Consider the following 18,743-nt stretch of genomic DNA (forward strand, 5'->3'; position numbering starts at 1 on the left):
CATCAGTTTGAAATTGAATAATATATCAATTTCTCTCTATATTTGTCTTTGATTTATTACTTTACCATTTTTATTTTATAACAGGAATTTCTTATTTGTGAAATTTATAATGATTATATTGGGAAAGAAATAATATTAAACTAATGATGAAAAGTTTCACGTCATACATAAGTTAAAATCATGAAACCGAAAGAGTACTAAATGCTCATCAAACAGGAACGTAAAGATTCTTCAAGTCCGTCAGCAAATTAAAAGTGCCAAGTTCTACTTTGTCCGTTAACTAATCCTCACGCCATTTATCTTCTTCTTTTTTCTTTTTTGTTCACAATAATAATCCAAAACTGCCGTCTGCCACCAGCCTTCTCCCTTATTTATAAAAAAACTGTTTCACAACTCATGGGAACGAAACCCAAAAAAAGAAAAAGAAAACTGAAAAACTATTGGGAATAGAACAGTAGTGGTAGAGCCATGACTTTCCTTCCCGTCCACGCTATTGTGAATCTACGAATGCTATTTCTGTTGATCGGAGCCTGTTGTATTCTGGTTGGAGTCAACGGTGGATGGGATGAGGAAGTAGGATTACTGAGAAGAGGACGCGGCGGCGCAGGAGGAGGATATCAGCGAGAGTTCGATTACTTCAAGCTATCTCTCCAATGGCCAGGCACGTATTGCCGAAGAACTCGCCGTTGTTGTTCTTCCAACGCCTGTTGCAGCCGGTACATCTCCTTTTTCTTATTCTTTTTTGTTTTTTTGTGGAAAATTTGGCTTGTAGTCCCTCAAATATGGACAATTTCTAATTTTGGTCTCTGTTTAGTTGATACGTGCACCTTTGATCCCTCTGCACTTGAATCTTCACAAATGTAACAAATTTGCTAAACCATCTGAATACTGATGCGAGGGTAATATAGTTCTAAAAATAGTCTAATATTACTTATTCATATACGAAAGGACCAAATACACATGTTTTAGTTAATTGAAGGTTAAATGTACTTATTCAATGCAATTACCCCTATATGATATGCTTCTTTATGTGCCTTTTTTTTTTTCCTCTTTTTTTTTTGGTTAGGATTAAATTAAAATATGGTCCAAATGGTGCTAAATGGATATTGAAGATTCATATGACAGACTTCAATTAGTTTGTGATTGAGGCTTAGTTGTTGTGGTTGTCGTTAGATTAAAGTTTATGGGCCTCCATGACTTTGGTCTAATGGCTACTGAACCAAATCTAGTACTACTACTATCTTTTAAGTGGAGAAGCACAAAGTGGATCAATTATTTTTTGAGTATTATAGCAAGAAAAAGAATAAGAAATTTAGATATATTTGTTTGCGACAATTTCATTATATAACATGCGTTATGGGAGCTTACTTGTGATTTTTGTATTTTTGCAGCTCGAACTCGCCACCTATATTCACAATTCGTAAGTCCTACTCCATTTCAGAAGGGTGTGTAATTAATTTTGTATGTGATGAAAAGTGAAAGATAGAATTGAATAAGGTTTCTTGTGCTATAGATGGACTTTGGACAGAGTACAATGATGGAACTTGGCCTGCCTGCTGTTCCGGTAAAGCATTTGATGAGAGAGAGGTATGTTTGCTTATTGTGTTTTCTTGCCTTTTTTCTATGAGAGAGCAGCCTGGAATGTGATAATTGATTGGTGGAACTACTTGCATTGCTTGTGAACAGTTTATAACTGGAATGCCAATGTCTTCTGATGGCACGACTAAATCCACAAGAGTTCATGGAGATTTTTTTTTCTTTTTACTGTGAATACAGTGGTGTCCGGGTAGAAATCGCCTAGCTTTTTTTTGGCCTCTACTGGGATTCAAAACTTTGTTCCCCGTGATCCTCATTCTAGTTATCACTAGGCCACATCCTTGGGTGCAGCTTTTTACAAAGATCAAGCACTCAAGAATGGATTCCCAAATCTTCACCTTCATATTGAGCAGTTCTTTTGTGTGAACACTTACACGTTTGTCTATTTGCTATCTTAACTTTTAATCATGAAGTTTGCATTATAAGACCTTTTGGCTGCTTAATTTTTCAGATCTAAATTCTGTTATATAATTTGCACATATTTGTAACGTAGACTATGGCTGTGAGATTGTGTCAAGGTGCCAATTATTTATGCAAATACAGATAGAGAGTTAAGCCATCAAACATCTTTTGCTGTAAATTGGATTCAAGCGATTATATTTCATATTAGTGCTGCAAGCTTCTGCGAACTTTGTTGGTTAGCTAGGATATTTGCAAACTCCACTATGAGGTCATTGAGAAGCTTAGTTAATCTCAGTGGTGCTTCCCTTTTTTCCATTTCATACATATGCTTACTCCTCATCACCGAGGTCAAATTTTTTTTTTTGAGCCAAAGTACTATTTGTCATCTCAGATTTCAACACTGCTCGAGCCCTTGAGGAAGTATTGGCCTTCTTTAAGTTGTGGTTCCCCCAGATCTTGCCATCACAGAAAAGGATCATTCTGGGCACATGAGGTGGTTTCACTGTTGTCTTTACTCATTGATTGTTTGATTTCGATACAATTTAAGGAACTGACACATCCTCCTTGCATTTCCTCTATGCTGACTCTGGAGATACTCAATCACAGTGGGGTAATTACCTTGCCTTATTCTATTTTTTATGTTAAATTAATCTTGCAAGCTTCCTATTTCTTAGAACTTAATTGAGAAGCAAGGTTTATATGTACATCAAGGAGCCAGTGATGTAAAAACTTAGAAAGTAATTTGACTGTTGACATGTCTTAATAAATTAAGTGTAGCTTCCTTCTTCTTCTTGGATGCTGATAAGTGATTAGGCATGTACTTCCTCATGTACAGTAAATTTATTTATTTATTATTCTTCTAAAACTGAGGTAGAAGGTTTTATTTCCTTCTGCTTTTGTCATGGAATCAATGAGATGTCTTCACTCTTGTGTGCGCTTAAGCCTGTGCACATCATCAATATTCTGTAATCTCCCTTTGGTATGACGATGTTGTGCCAACAAAGGGCTAAAAGACACATTTTTGTTCTTGGGGAGAATTAATCCCTCTAAGTTACACTGAGAATCCCGCCCCTACTCCCAGTGGTTGTTATATTGCTTTGCAGTGCGATGTGTAAAAGAACTCATGTTCGTTCTTTTAACAAATACCTCATAGTATTATGATGGGGTGTACATCTTCTGGTTATCAAACAAAACACCTGGTTTTCAATAGGGAGTTATATGGAGACAGGGCCTTTTTTCACTACAAAATCCAACCTGATTATAGTACAGAAGGTCTGGTATACTTGTATGCAACAACAACAACAACAACAATAACATACCCAGTGTAATCCCACAAGTAGGGTCTGGGAGGGTAGTGTGTACGGACCTTACCCCTACTTGTATGCGCTTTAAATATTTTATCGGGACAAAAGCCAGATAGGATATTCTTTAAGTATCATTTGTGACTATATTTTCATGTTTATTGATTGCAGAAAAACATGGGACATGTGCTTATCCAGTTGTCCATGATGAATATGAGTTCTTTTTGACTACGTTGAATGTTTACTTCAAGTATAATGTTACAGTAAGTGACTTTTCATGCTATACCTTGGAAGAGTAAAATACCTTTTTTTCTTAGAAATTTTATGTCCTTTTCTTGTTGTTGCTTGTACAGTTTTGTAGTTTTTGTTTTTATCTTTTTGTGCTCGGGTATTTTCATTCTATGAAATTTTTTGATGACCTCAAATACTGAAGAAGTTGTTGCATCTTGAATATTATGATTATATCTCAAAACTTTCTCCTGGGTTTTTATTAATACCTAGTTCCCCTTGATGCAAAATATACCAAGAGGAAATCAGTTGCAACTCGGTAATCAACAGAGGATATTTTTTTTGTTTGGGGTGGGGTGGGGGGGTGGGGGGTGGGGGGATATCAATTAATCAACTGTATCAAAACATTCTTGATATTGTTTATGCACTAAAAACTATTTTTATATAGATATCAATTTATCCATGTGAAAATGGTTCTCTTGTTGATACAGTTTCATTTTGTTTTCAGTTGAATATTAACAAGTTTTTCTTCAATGTCAGTCGACTAACCATATAGTGGTTATGCACAACAATTGGATATGAATAGTAATTACTCCTGGTACTTGACTAACATTAATGCATTCAAACACAACGCCAGGAAGTTCTGCTTGAAGCTGGATATGTACCATCAGATTCCGATAAGTATCCATTAGGAGGCATCATTTCATCAATTGAAAATGCTTTCCATGCAACCCCAGAGTTAACATGCTCAGGCGATGCCCTGGAGGAACTTCGTATATGCTTTTATAAGAATTTTGAGGTTCGTCGTCTCTCTAATTCTCTAACAGATACTGGAATGGATGCTTTATGACTCACATTTACTGTAATGTAATGATGATGTTGACAGCATAAAATGAAAAATTTCAGATACTATGTTGCGTCTGTAGAACTCTTTGCCAGTGCCTGTTCAAAGAAAAAGGAAAAAAAGAAATCTTTGTCAGCATCAACGAAGTACCTTTCATTCTGTTAACTTCCTTGCCATCCTGGATAGTCTCACTCTCACCAGTAGATATCGCACAACCATAATGCAGAAAAGTTCATGACTTGATCGTTAAGAACCAGTTTTCTTGTTCAAATGTAGAGGGCTACTAAGGTCTTGCATGTCACCGAAAAGCCAACTGATGAGAAAACAAACAGAAGACAATGACCGATCTTCTTTTATCATCTAGTACCCCCTCGTCGTCACTTTATTCAATATCCTATATGTTAAGAACAGTGGGGTTAGGAAGAATACAGGCTTTGTTTCGGTATTCTGATTTCATGCATTTAATTTGTATTTTGAAGGGGAGCCTTGGAGCAACGGTAAAGTTGTCTCCGTGTGACCTTTAGGTCACGGGTTCGAGCCGTGGAATCAGCCACTGATGTTTAGGGTAGGCTGTCTACATTACACCCCATTGTGGTGCGGCCCTTCCCCGGACCCTGCGTAAATACGAGATGCTTCATGCACCGGGCTGCCCTTTAATTTGTATTTTATTTTGAATCTCTATTATTAGCAAACTGTCATTCCATAATCTTCCCTACTAATATGTGATTCAATCCCTGTCCTTTCTACAGCCTCGTGACTGTGCACGTGATACTAGCACCTTATCAAGAGGGTCATGTCCTCAGTATGTCAGTTTGCCAGCCCAAGGATCATGGGGTAAGTTCTCTTTTTGTTAGCCATTCTTACCATTGTTCCAAGTACCATACATAAGAAAAATATGACATGGTAAATGATGTACGTACTGAGTTAAGTGCAGCGGATAATGGATTAGCTCCCTCCTCTCTGATTGCCCTATGTTGGAATAGGGTCAGTGAATACACCTAGGCATTAATGGCATAGTTCATTTTCATGTGAAACAGTGGCCCTCATTTTGTTTTGAAATAAGAACATGCCCAATAGTAGGATGCCTCTTTCCTGTAAATATTTTTATGCATACTTTTTGGTTGGTTGGCACAATAAACAATTTTTTAAAATGGAATATATTCAAAAATATATTCAAAAATTGTGTTGCATTACTAGTTACATGAAGTGAAGCAGTTGTAAGCAACTTTTATATACAAGGAGCAATGAAATGCCTGTACTTGTGAAATTTCAATTCTTTCATAAATCATACACGAGTGCGCGGATGATGAATTAATCTGTCTTTGACTAACCAGGCCTATAAACATTTTTTATGACAGTGAACCAAACAAAGAAAAGGAAAATTGTGAAAATTGACCCCTTAACATACTCTAGAAATCAACTCAAATTTAGAAAATTATTTGTCTCCTTACACATCTGCGCATGTATTTGGTGGGTATTTGCAGATTCTTTACTTGTGATATCTCAGATCAATAGGAGACACTATCATTAAATTAGTAAATAAACGTAACACATTAATTTCTTGTTTCATCTCATTTGTTTCCTTTTTGGCTCTTGATCGCATAATTCATTTTCATGTCAGTTTTGAGCTCTCCGAGAAGGTTTTCTCTTGCAACTTAGGGAGATAATAAGCATTCTGCTTGGATCAGCTTAAAGCTTTGGTTTCCCGTCTACTTGCTACTAATTTGTCTCTACTCTCTCCATAAAGTAGCTGAACATGCTTACTTGCTTTCACAAAAGCTCAACTAAAGAATATTTCAGGATAATTGGCTTACATTAGTGCAGTTCTTAGTGTTTCCACCATGAGACTGAATGACCCGGACCAGGCAAGGAATGTGAAAGTTGGTGTGCCACACCTGTTTGCACTTTGGACAAATGTTTAGATATATATATATATATATATATATATATGTAATACTGTCTGTCCTGTGGCTTTTTATGTATCCACTATCCATTGTCATAGTGCATTCTCAGTCTTCCTTTTTGTTCATTCGCTAGGTCGGAGTAGCTATAGAGATAATTACCTGCCATGATAGGGACATAGTGGAGCCTCATTGTGATAAGTTTTTTGTTTTACAGAGATTAGAAGCAGCAATACAACAGCAGCTTCTTAGTCTACAGAATAGTCTCTGGTTGGTTCAGCTAATTTGACAAGGATTCCAAATGACCTTGGTTTGTTACTCTGCGGTGAAGCTTAGTGACAATACAAGTTTCTGCTTGGGATAGATTAATACTTTAAAACATGCAATTGTACAAGTGGATGAATAATATTTGCTTGTTAACTTTCCAGTCTATAATCAATGTAACTTTAAGCAGATTAATATGTTCCCTTTTATGCTATTCCAGTTTACTAAAATAACTTTTCTACATGGTTTATCTTTGCTTTTGCATAAATATAAAGAACAGTTTGTGGAATTTTGCTAATTTCAGTATTTACCAATTATACCACTAAGTGTTAGTCCATTGGTTCCCTTCTAGGAAAGTGAGTTTGGGGTGTTTAGAGTACCTTGAAGCTATGGTCATTTCAATTTTTCATACAAACCAACGGTCATTTCATGTCAATTCACTGCCCAAGCATGTAATAGGGCAGGCTGGAGGTGATGTTTCAGTTCAGAAGCAAACAAAGCACGAGCTACGAGTCACCAAACGGTGCGGTGCGGTTGCGGGGAATAAATCCTCAAAATTTTTAACCCGTCCCACCCCGCATAGCATTTGTATCCTCATTCACCCGCTCCACACCAATACCCGTGGGCCGTGTCCACCTGCCCTGCCCCGCATAATTTATTTTTCTTTTCATTTTGCTAGTTTTTTTTTATTAATCTTTTTGCTGGATTTTTAATTTCATCAACCAAAAAATTGAATGTTCTTTTGTTGCTCATGTACTGAATTGTTCAACTAGAATTGAGGATTCCCTCATCCAGTATGAAAATGAGCGAGTCAGAATGAGAATGCTAAAAATGACAAAAAAGACCATAACGCTATGCCGATGATATTGGAATTTGGAAACAAATATGGGAACAAGTGACTTCAAACTTCTATAATTCTGGTTGGTTGCTACTATGTTGTATGCTTTCAGTATAAATTTAGGATTAGTTGTATAATTTTTCTAGTGACAAAAATTAAAATAGTGATTTTTGTGTTACAGACCTTCACTAAGTGATTTTTAAGTGGCAAAATGTTAATAATCTTATTCATAAAAATATTTGTCAACTATATTTTATATCTCTTTAAATGTCTAACTTTTTTTTTTTTTTAATTTCTTTCAAAATATCTACCTTAATTAACATTTCACTAAATGGTGAATTTGAAAAAAGAAGCTATAAATGATTTATTTTTGTTTTTATGAATATCAAAATATAAACAGATATTATGGTCATTAAGGTTTGTCACAGACCTTGCTCATGTCTTACTGGATAATTTTTAGAATAATACAATAGGCCAAAACCAGAAAACTTGTGTAACCGCGTAAACCCGCATACACCCGCAATCCGCCCCGCACCGCATCAATCTTTTAAAAGATTATCTCAACTCACCCTGCACCCACCCCGCACCTCATAGCTTTAAACCCGCACCGCCCTACATAGCCTTAAACATGCCTCGCACCGCCACGCTTGCCATCCCTACCTTAGAGGTTGCAATGAAACATCTCAAATAAACATCCATCTGTGTTTGCGCTTTGCTTTATGAGGACGAGGTTATATTCATGGGAGAGGTAAAGCATTGCAAACAATGTTAATTTCGTTTAACTAATGTTGTGACTATGCTTCTCGGGAGCCAATGGTGTATTGAAAACAGTTTCTCTATCTTCACAAAGTAGGGGTGAGGTTGTGTACATAGTGACCTTTTCAAAACCCTGCTATTTGTGGGATTAGACTGGGTTTGTTTTGTTCTTGTTGTTAATTTCATTTAAGTCCGTAGTCCAAATCCATGGCAGGACTCTATGTTTGATGTTCTGTCTATGTAACGATCCGATCGGTCGTTTTGATTTCTAGCGCTCCGTTTTGCGATCTGAGAATTCGAATATGTTCTTTTGAACAAGTTTTACGACTTGCGCGTGTAGTTGGTTTTGATTTCCTAGAGGTTCCGGAGTGTTTTGGAAGAAGAGTTCTCATTTTGAAAGTTTTAAGTTGTTGGAGTTGACCAATATTTAACTTGTGAGTAAAAGACCCCTGATTGATGATTTGATGATATAGTTGCTTCCTCTAATAATTTTGGACTTGTACGTATGTTTGGTTTGGGTCTCGAGTGACCCGAGGTCATTTCGGCGCGTCTAGTCGAAAGTTAGTTTGAACTTTAGAACTTTTGAAATTCTTGGTTTAATTCTTGATTCCTTGTTTTAAAGTTATTTTTGGTGTTTTGAGCCTTTGAGCAAGTTCATGTTAGCTATATAGACTTGTTGGGATAATTAGACGGGGGCTCAGATGAGTTTCGGGATGATTTTGGCTATTTTTGTTCATGTTTCAGTTGCTGGTTTCTAGTGTGATTTTAGTGCTTCGCGAATGAGGAGCTAGTCTCGAACGTGAAGCTTGGGGGAGTAGCGTACACGAATGCGAGGACAGCGTCCCGAATTCGATGGTCACTGATCATTGGCCTTCATGACCGCAAAGAGGAATTTCGCCCAAGGATATTTTTAAACTAGAAATCGGGATTAGACCATTTTAACCATTTTTAAAATCTAGAGCTCGGGTTAGGCAATATTGAGAGAGATTTTCATCTCAACTTCTAAGGTTACTATTTTTGGATTAGTATTGATTATATATCATGATTCCTCATAGATGTTTGCCCCTAAATTTTGGATTTTATAGTGTAAAAATTAAATTTTTGGGTTTGAACTTAAGAGAGCTAATTTTGGGAATTTAGACCTTAATTTGAGGTCGGATCTTGAAACTAATTATATATTTGAACTTGTGAGATTATGGGTCATCGAGATTTGATCTTGATTTTAAATTTTGACCATGTGGGCCCGGGTTTATTTTTTGTTGACTTTGAAATTTCATCAAAGATTGAACCTTTATTGATTGAGGATGTTTTCTTTAGCAATATTTGACTTCCTTAAATGATATTTGACTAGGTTTTGTTCGTTTTAAGGAGTATTTCTAAGGAAAGTGGTATTAGGTTGTTGAACTTGTTCTGGTATGAGGTAAGTATCTTACCTAACATTGGTTTGACATAATTTTCTTAATAAATAATATTGTTTGCTACATACAGGTTGATGTATATGCGAGGTGACATGCATATATGCATGTGTGAGGGTTATCCATATTCGGGGTAGATTATATGCTTCTTTGTGCCTTGTTGAACTTTCTGATCTTTTTGACTTATGTTTGGTTTGTTTCTACGACTAAATGATTATAATTATCTATGCTAGAAATTATTAATAAACATGTGACATCTTAAATGAAATGATGGGCTATTCTCGAAGTTGTGATATACTGGATTTGATCGCAATCATGTTTATATTACGAACACATATCTATACATGTCATACTTGTGTTACTTGAGCCTTCTTAATCATGTTAAAGATCATGTGATACTTGGATAAGAAGGCTTTTGAAATGCTTGTTTCTATGATAGCTATGATTATTTTCCAAGAATAGTATTAGGCTTACTTATCCCTCTCGATTGTTGTATACATCCTACCTTGCTTGTACCGATATATATATATATATATATATATATGCTTGGCAAGGATAAGTAAATTGCACGAAGGGTATTTCCGTGCAGTGAGGATGAGTGATATATGCACAAAGGGTGTTTACGTGCAATTTGATATGATATTGGCACGAAGGGTGTTTATGTTCAAGTGAGAACGAGTGTTCATGGCAGGAAGGATATTCTCGTAAAAGTGAGGATGAAAGACATGCATTGTATCATGTTTATCTTTCACAAATATATATATATGCATATGTATTCTGCCTTGATTGTTAGTGTTACTCATGCATATCTTACCTTGTTATTGCTGTTACTTACATGCCACTTACATGCCACCTGCTTGGTTTGTTGTTACTTAGGTACAGCATGTCTTGTCTGTTACTATTACTTATGTGCATTTTATCTTGTCTGTCACTGTTGCCCATATGCCTCCTACCTTATTTGCTATTGTATATTTTATCTCTTCTATCTTGTTTGTTACTTTTTACGCTCAAATTATACCTATATAAATGGTGTTCTCACGACCCCATTTTTTCCTCCATAAGATGTCGTGATGGCACCTAGTCTCTGAGACTAGGTAAGCCTAATAATTTACGAAATAACTGAATATAAAACTGAACTCAAATCTCAATACATGAAATATAAATAGAAACTGCGATTCAAATAACTTACAACTCCCAAAATCCGGTAGAAATAAGTCACAAGCTTCTAAGAGAAAAATACTAAGTGTCTCTATACATCAGAGTCTAAAGAGAATAAGAAAAATAACATAATAAGGATAAAGGGGGACTCCGAGGTCTGCGGACGCTGGCAGATATACCTTGAAGTATCCACGTACGGTCCAACTCACTGGTATCTGGTCTAGTAGGAAGAACCTAGATCTGTACAAAAAGACGTGTAGAAGTGTAGTATGAGTATACCACAACGGTACCCAGTAAATGGCAAGCCTAACCTCGGTAGAGTAGTGGCGAGGTCAGGTCGGGGCTCTACTGGAATAAAAGGAAATGAAGCAGAAAATATAATAATACATTGAAATGACTGAGAAATGAACAACAAGAAATTTCAGAAAGGTAACAGCACAACAAATAGAGGTAAACAACAGGGGCGCTCCCGAGTTACTGCCTCGTAGTCCCAAATATAAAATACACAACAGAGATCTCTCTCGAGGTACCGCCTCGTAGTCCCAAAAGTAAATATGCAATAGGGGATCTCCCGAGGTACCGCGTCATAGTCCCAAAAGTAAATATGCAACAGGGGGATCTCCCGAGGTACTGCCTCGTAGTCCCAAAAGTAAACACACAACTCATAACTCATGGAACAACGAGTTTACAGTAAGGAATCATGTAGTTAAATACTGAATACAAGATCAAGGAGGCAAGTAATTCAATTAAACATGTTGCACAAATTTCAAGTAAAAGTTAAGACACGTAGACATGCGATACTAGGCTAAACATGAAAGCTACACATGCTAAGGCAACTCAGTTAAGGAATTTAAAAGAAGACTACTCAACAAGAACCGAAATTTCCACATTTAGCCCGTGTACGCACTCGTCACCTCCCGTATACGACGCTCACATATCACAAATTATTACAATAGTACCAAAATCCTAAGGAGATTCCCCCCTCCCCCCCCCCCCAACAAGGTTAGTCAAGTCACTTACCTCAAATATTTCTTAATCAATAGATAAGAATGCCTTTACCTCGACTTTCCGACTCCGAACGGCCCAAATCTAGTCAAAAGCAATTACATACCATGAATACAACTACAAGAAACTAATTTAAATAATAAATCTACGACTTTAGCAAAGAATCGAAAAATCACCCCAAAAGGTCGACCCGACCCACATCTCAGAATCAGGTAAAAGTCATAAAATACGAACACCCATTCGATATCGAGTTCATCCATGCCAAAATTACTCAAATCCGATACAAAATTCCGGATCAAAACCTCAAAATTCGGCCTAAGGAATTTTCCACCTTTTTCACAAATTTCTCAACCCAAATCCTAAATTAAATGAAGAATAAATGATATCTTAGTGGAAATTAATCAAAAACAAGTCAAGAATCTTTACCCAAATGTTTCCTCTGAAAAACTCTCAAAATTTCACCTCAATCCTAGCTCTCTAGGTTCAAAAATGGAGAATGAAATTAACCCTCGGAATTGACCCTTTTCTACCCAGCGAAGTCGCACATGCGAACCCACAGTGCGGCTCCGCACCTGCGGAATTTCCATCGCAGGTGCGGTTCTAACTTAGTCCAGGCACGTCCGCATCTGCTGACCCCAATGTGCATCTGCCCTTCCACTTTTGTAGCCAAGGAATGCCTCTGTGCACATGCTCTTGCGGACCATGTCCGCTTCTGCGATCAACAGGCCTCCCAGGCCTTTCCGCTTCTGTATTCATTCCTCCGTAGAAGCGACTCCTCTTGTGCGGGCTTCACGTCGCACCTGCGACCAGTGGCCATCCTCATCATTTCATATCTGCGATCACCCGCCCGCTTCTGCAAGCTCGCACCTGTGGTCAATCTTGCGGGGGTGCGATTGCACCAGAACTGGTGCCTTCAGCCATTCTCACAAGTCCAAATTTGATCCGTTAACCATCCGGAATCCAACCGAGGCCCGTGAGACCTCAACCAAACATACCAACAAGTCCTAAAATACCATACGAACTTAGTGGAGCCTTTAAATCACATCAAACAACGCTAAAAATATGAATTGCGCATCGATTCAAGCGTAGTGAACTTTAAAACTTCAAACTTCTACATCTGATGTCGAAACATATCAAATCAAGTCCGATTGACCTCAAATTTTGCACACAAGTCATAATTGACATTACGGACCTACTCCAACTTCCGAAATCAGAATCCGTCCCTGATATAAAAAAGCCCACTCCCGGTCAAACTTTCCAAAAATCATCCAATTTTCCCATTTTCGCCAATTGATGCAAAAATGACCTACGGACCTCCAAATCAACAACCGAATACGCTCCTAAGACCAAAATCACCCTACAGAGCTATTGGAACCATCGAAACTCCATTCCTTTGTCGTCTTCATACAATTCGAACTACGGTCAATTCCTACGACTTAAACTTTTAATTTAAGGACTATGTGTCCCATTTCACTCCAAAACCAAAAACAAATCCTCCCAGCAAGTCATGTAACCCAAAAATGAAATAGAGGGAGTAATAATTAGGGGTTCAGAGCTAATACTCTCAAAATGACCGGCCGGGTCGTTACAGGTGTAAGGCGGTCGATTTCAAATATAATAACCCATCTAGGTTGGGGTCGAATCCTACAGGGAATAGGTGTGAAAAGGTTACTTGAATAGAGTGTCACTTGACTAAAGACATAATTATACTCCGTTGGTTTGGAAAGAGTTTGGTAATTGTGATTTGTTAAGAGAAGCTATTTTGTTAAGAAAATTGATTAAAAGGATTAAGAAACTAAGGTTGTGTCCCCGTCTATGAAATGTAATGATATCGGTGTTAATATGATATATTTCTAATGGGAGGTCCTTTGAAATGAAAATGGTTCCTAAATGACTACCCGATATTTCCTAATAATTAGGTAGTATTTCCTCTTTATGATTTTCCCAAATGTAAAAGAGTTACAATTAAGAGCAACCAATTTATACCAAGTAGAACCCACTTATTCCTAAGCCATTCTATTAAACAAGGTTTAAAGCCTTGAGTTCTTGCTATCAATTCTACCAAACCACAACCCAGTTTTCCAAGTGAAAGATAAAAGTAAATTGGCAGTAGTTAATGTTTGCAACCATCAACCATAAATGACGCATAAGAAATGAATAGAAATCGACCACCCATTATATATATATATATATATATATATATATATATATATATATATATATATATATATATATATATATATATATATATACACACACACACACACACACACACACCCCCACTTAGGTTCCAAAACTTAGTATTTAAAGTTAGCTACTCATACTAGAATACAAGAAAGCATTAAATAAAGTCATAAAAGCTTACAATAAAGACAAAGTCTTGGAACCTCTCCCAAAAAAGCTTCAAAACAAGTAGTGTATTCAATGCTCTAAGTGCAGGACCTTTTTCGGAAGAGATGACTCACAAAAACCCTACTTATTCTATTTATAATGGCCTAAAATTTGCGGATAAAATGTGACAATATAGCCCTTCAAATGCCGCAGAGGCTTTCCAGATTTTCATCACATAATGGTTATGTGGCTTGCATAATGATTTCACGGTCGCATAGTGGATCGCTGATTCGTCTTCACTGGAATTCCTCTTGCATTTTTGCAATAATTTTGCGTTCCATACATGATTTATTCTTACCGCATATTTGACTCTTGAAACTGAGATGGGCTGGTTAGGTCTGCGGTTCGCATATCACTTATGCAGTTGCATATCTGTCGCAAATCCGCCTTCTTCATGGTTTTTGTCATCTTTTTCACGTTCTTGGCTCTTCAAGTCCGGTTTCCTCTAAGACACTAATGACTTACAATGATTTAAAATATAAGCTAAAGTCTATGAAATTAGTATCAAAAGTGCCACATTTTTACGGCACATCAACACCCCCAACTTAAACTCTTGTTTGTCCTCATGCAACTAAAATGTTACCCTACTAGGAAACTAATCTACTTCCGACTGATCACAAAATATCAATGACTATGGATGGTGCTAAATGTTAGCTAACAAGCATGTAACTTCCTTTATTTACCCTTCAGCAAAGACAAAAATCATTTAACTGTTCAAATAATCAGTTTGTGAGCTTCGAGCCTCAAAAGCAATGACAGAGTGCTACTAATAGCTAGATATGTACTTGCATCCTACTTCAAGAAACCTAACTTCTGCTAACTCTTGCAATTCATGCGTCTTCGCAGTAAAGAAAATCCCCAACTCAACAAATACAAATATGTACAAGGGATACAATCAAACACTCTTGCACTCAGAAAGAAAGCTAAGTGCTACAAGTATCAATCCATATGATTGGCCTTATTTTAACTCATTGCTAGCTCAAGAATAATTGGTTGTTGATCAAAAAAGATATTTCACGGTTTGTAGTGTAGGCTTGGGGATGGATTGGATAAATATTTGGGAAATTAGTGACTATACCCTCCTTGAACACAACACAAATTCTTTCTTGAATAGCACACATTGCCCTTGTTGATATCTAATTGCTACTATCAACCCACCGTGTAGTTCATGACCACCCCCTAGTTGCTTGCCTTACCACGTTTGCTCAACACTACATTTTTCTGTCTTTTTTTATTTTTTTTTCTTTTGGAAGTGTGAGCATTCCATGGTTTAGAATGACGTGAAGCTTTTGATTTAAAGTATGTTGGCTCTTAACTTAGTTGCTCGCTTCACAAAACACAACCTCAAAAGATTAGCCTTTACACACAATACATTCCTCTACCGTTTCTCAATTGATACCAACACCCCAAACTTAGTCTTAAAGCCTCATTCATAATATTTAAGGAGGGGCGGGTTCAAAAGAGAGTAATTTCATAGAAAGGGATAAATGTTTGTAGTGTGGTAGCCAAAGGAAAGGTTAAAGGCTTAACGGGGGACAACTAGGGTAATAAATGCACAAGGGAGGTCAATTTAGCCAAAAATTAGTTAGCAATCACAAGGAAGGCCTAAGATCATTTCGACAACCAATCATCAACCTCAGATTTGCATTGAGGAACCAACCGAGCAAGTTCTAGTACAAGTTAAGCACATGCATTATTCACAAATTCTCACCAGTCATGACGTATGAAATGGTCGAATCGGCATATTTTCAGCCCTCAAATGAATAGAAGGCAATTGAAAGCTTCGTCACATGATGTTGAGATTCGAAGTAAGCACAAAGTCAAAGAACGGACCTCGATTTCACAAAAATGACTATTTATTCACAAAATTTGAAGGGTACAATTAAGTTTTTTTTTTTAAAAAACACATGCTTGACTCTAGAACAAAAGCACCAAACAAGTCAAAATGTTTCATGACTATGGCCGTGGTTCTACTAATACACCCTTGGAAAAGAACCCGACAAAGAAAAACCAAGGGGAATTCATTACTATATTCACATCTACACTGTCAAGACTAATATTTATATACAAATTGCAAAAGTTTTCTTTCTACCCCACCCCTAACATAGAAGTATGCATTGTCCCCAATGCATTGAAAAAGTTAGAACAAAGTTTAGGGGCTTAATGGGGTGCACTAAGCACTTGGAGGGGTTGGACTATCTGATGTGGCCGTGGGGCCAGGAGCTGAGACTGGGAAGGCAGTGGGTGGAACCTCTGACTAGACAGTGGTGTCCGGGACGAAAGTGGGAGGTTGTGCAAGCTGCGGAGCCGGGTCCTGGACCTGGGAGCTATTGGCCTCACCCAATGACGATTTTGTGGTCACGGTGGTAGCCATGGCAGCCATATCCTCAAGAGAATGTGTGATAGCCGTCTGCAAGTCTGCCTGCTCATCACCCTATTCCTCTGTAGAAGCAACCTATTTTTCCTTGTTAGTCCTCTGATCATCAACATCCTCAACAACTTGCTCTTCACCTGTCTCCTCACAAGGCTCTATGGATTCCGCATCTGACTGGTCATCAATGTGTGTAGCATGTCCCAAAGCTTGTGGGAGGCTAGTATCATGTTCCTCCTCCACTGAGAGGAGGTTTGTGAAGTCCAAATCAAGGTCCGGTACTTGGGAGATGCCAATGCAATGCTCCCCCTCCACTAGGAGAAGGGATGTGAGGTCAAACTCTAATGTCTGCATCTTGTGCATCTCCGACTTGAGCTCGACAACATCCTTTTTGAGTTGAGGCACATCCCCATCTCCACCTCGCTCAACCTTCTCAAGGCGAGCTTTAAAGTTTTGGAATCGATGTTCATATGATAGATTTTTCTTTTGAAGATTACTCACAAAGGCTTGGAACGATGTTAATGCTTGCCTGATGAGTAGTGGAAGGTCTTTTGCAAGCTTGCCTACTTTGGCATTAGCGTGCTGTGCCAGTAGACCAAGCTTGGAGATGGAAGGCAATGAATCATATGGTGTAGCAGTAGCCGGCCTGGGAGTGGATGTGGAAGTGGTAGGTACTGAAAAGGTGGCAGGTGCTGCTAAAGTAGATGAGGCCGGTGGGAGGATGACTGGTTGCTCTGCGGGCACATTCTCTGAAGCAGTGTTGTTCCTAGTGATGTTAATATCTTGAGCGGCTTCTACCATGCGATCATATTTGGGAAGCAGGGGAACCTCTGTGTCTTTACACAACGCATTGATAAGGCATGGAAAGGGAAGCAAAGCTTCCTTCTGGTTTGCCCAGACCCTAATCTCATGGAATATGAGCTGCCCCAAATCAATCCTGAAACCCGACATGATTGAAGCAATGAGGATCGCATTCTCTAGACTGATGTCGGTTTCATTTCTCGTAGGCTGTATGCGAGAACATATGAAGCTTAGCCAATACTGGCTTTCTTGGGTGAGATCCCTCTTGTGAATCTTCTGGCCCGGCGCAATCCAGGCTGGAGTCCCCTGAGCTATGATAAAGGTTACCCAAGCACGCTCATCTTCCTTATTTGCCATCTTTGCATCATATTTTTCCGTGCCTGTTTCCCAAGTCCCGAAATAGATCTCATTTATCGATTTGGGGAAACAAGAGATCATAACTCCTGTAACAGTGATGGAGGTAAAGTGAGTATGGCACCTCGCTTGCTTCTTAGTTATTGAAGCAGCATATACAATATAGAGTTCCCTAACAAGTGTCTCGTTGTATTCCCCCGACGGTTCAGTGAAGAACACCCATCCCCTCTTATGGATGTTGTCTAGCAAATGCGAGTAGTGCTCTTTAAGTCCGCTCACACTTAGCTGCTTTTCTTCGATGATCTTCCTTTTTCCCAATGCCTCTTTGTATTTATTCCAAGAGCTGGTGATACTAAACCTGAGTGTATCCTCAGCATTCTTTCTTCGTGCTTCTACACGGAGATCAACTGGTGGCAATATGTCAAGTTGTGCCCCCTCTTCTTTAGACTGGGAGACAGACTCAGATGAATTACATATGTGCTAGGCATTTTGCATTAGGGATGTTGTGATGTTGGAGTTATAGCTCTAGCCCGTCTCTTTCCTCATGTGGTGGGTGATGTAGATGCTTGGGTTTTCTTTGGTGCCATTCCTGCCAATTAAAGTGAAGTGACCATATGGTAGAACTTTTATAAAATATGGCAAAACGATGAAGGGAAAAACACATTCTGCGAAGCACATTTGCGATCGTAGAACATATCTGCGGACCGCGAAGTGCACCGTAGAATGTACCATGCTAAGATCAACACATTATGCGGACCGCAGAAGTGGTCGCAGAACTAATCTGCGATCGCAAATTGAATGCATTTGCAGCTTCAATAATTTCTTGCACCTGTTGACATCTGCGATGGATTCACGATATACAGATCAATTTCGCGACCATAGAATAACCCGCAGAGTTAACATCCCACAAGAATACAAGCATACAAGAGATGCTATGATTTTGCGGACCGCAAATCTATTATGCGGAGCCGCAGAAGTCATCTATCCACAGAAACAACACACAGACAACCATGGGACTTTAATTTTACTCTATACTACTCTTTTGTTTTCTTTTTCTCTTGTTTTTTGTTTGTTTTCTTTTGTGCAGAATTAGAGTGGGGGTCAAAAATAGGAAAGAG

At 38.2% G+C, this 18,743-nt stretch overlaps 1 protein-coding gene across 1 annotated transcript; it reads left to right on the forward strand.

The window, feature by feature from the left end:
- Nucleotides 1–234: 234 nt before the first annotated feature.
- On the forward strand, nt 235–6,777 carry LOC104095762 (ribonuclease 2-like). The gene is made up of 9 exons (XM_009601956.4): nt 235–716; nt 1,392–1,420; nt 1,514–1,587; nt 2,390–2,491; nt 2,605–2,608; nt 3,471–3,562; nt 4,165–4,326; nt 5,121–5,205; nt 6,490–6,777. Exons 1-9 carry the CDS (start codon nt 469–471, stop codon nt 6,522–6,524), a joined length of 831 nt encoding a protein of 276 aa, XP_009600251.1. The 5' UTR covers nt 235–468; the 3' UTR covers nt 6,525–6,777.
- The last annotated feature ends 11,966 nt before the right edge of the window (nt 6,778–18,743 follow it).

This window comes from Nicotiana tomentosiformis, chromosome 7 (assembly GCF_000390325.3).
Source record: "Nicotiana tomentosiformis chromosome 7, ASM39032v3, whole genome shotgun sequence".
NCBI classification, from domain to species: domain Eukaryota; kingdom Viridiplantae; phylum Streptophyta; class Magnoliopsida; order Solanales; family Solanaceae; genus Nicotiana; species Nicotiana tomentosiformis.

Coding starts and splice junctions, on each gene's coding strand:
- LOC104095762 (XM_009601956.4), top strand. CDS start 469: ATGACTTTCCTTCCCGTCCACGCTATTGTGAATCTACGAATGCTATTT. Junction 3,563..4,164: donor ACTTCAAGTATAATGTTACA/GTAAGTGACTTT, acceptor ACACAACGCCAG/GAAGTTCTGCTTGAAGCTGG. Junction 5,206..6,489: donor GCCAGCCCAAGGATCATGGG/GTAAGTTCTCTT, acceptor TTTGTTTTACAG/AGATTAGAAGCAGCAATACA.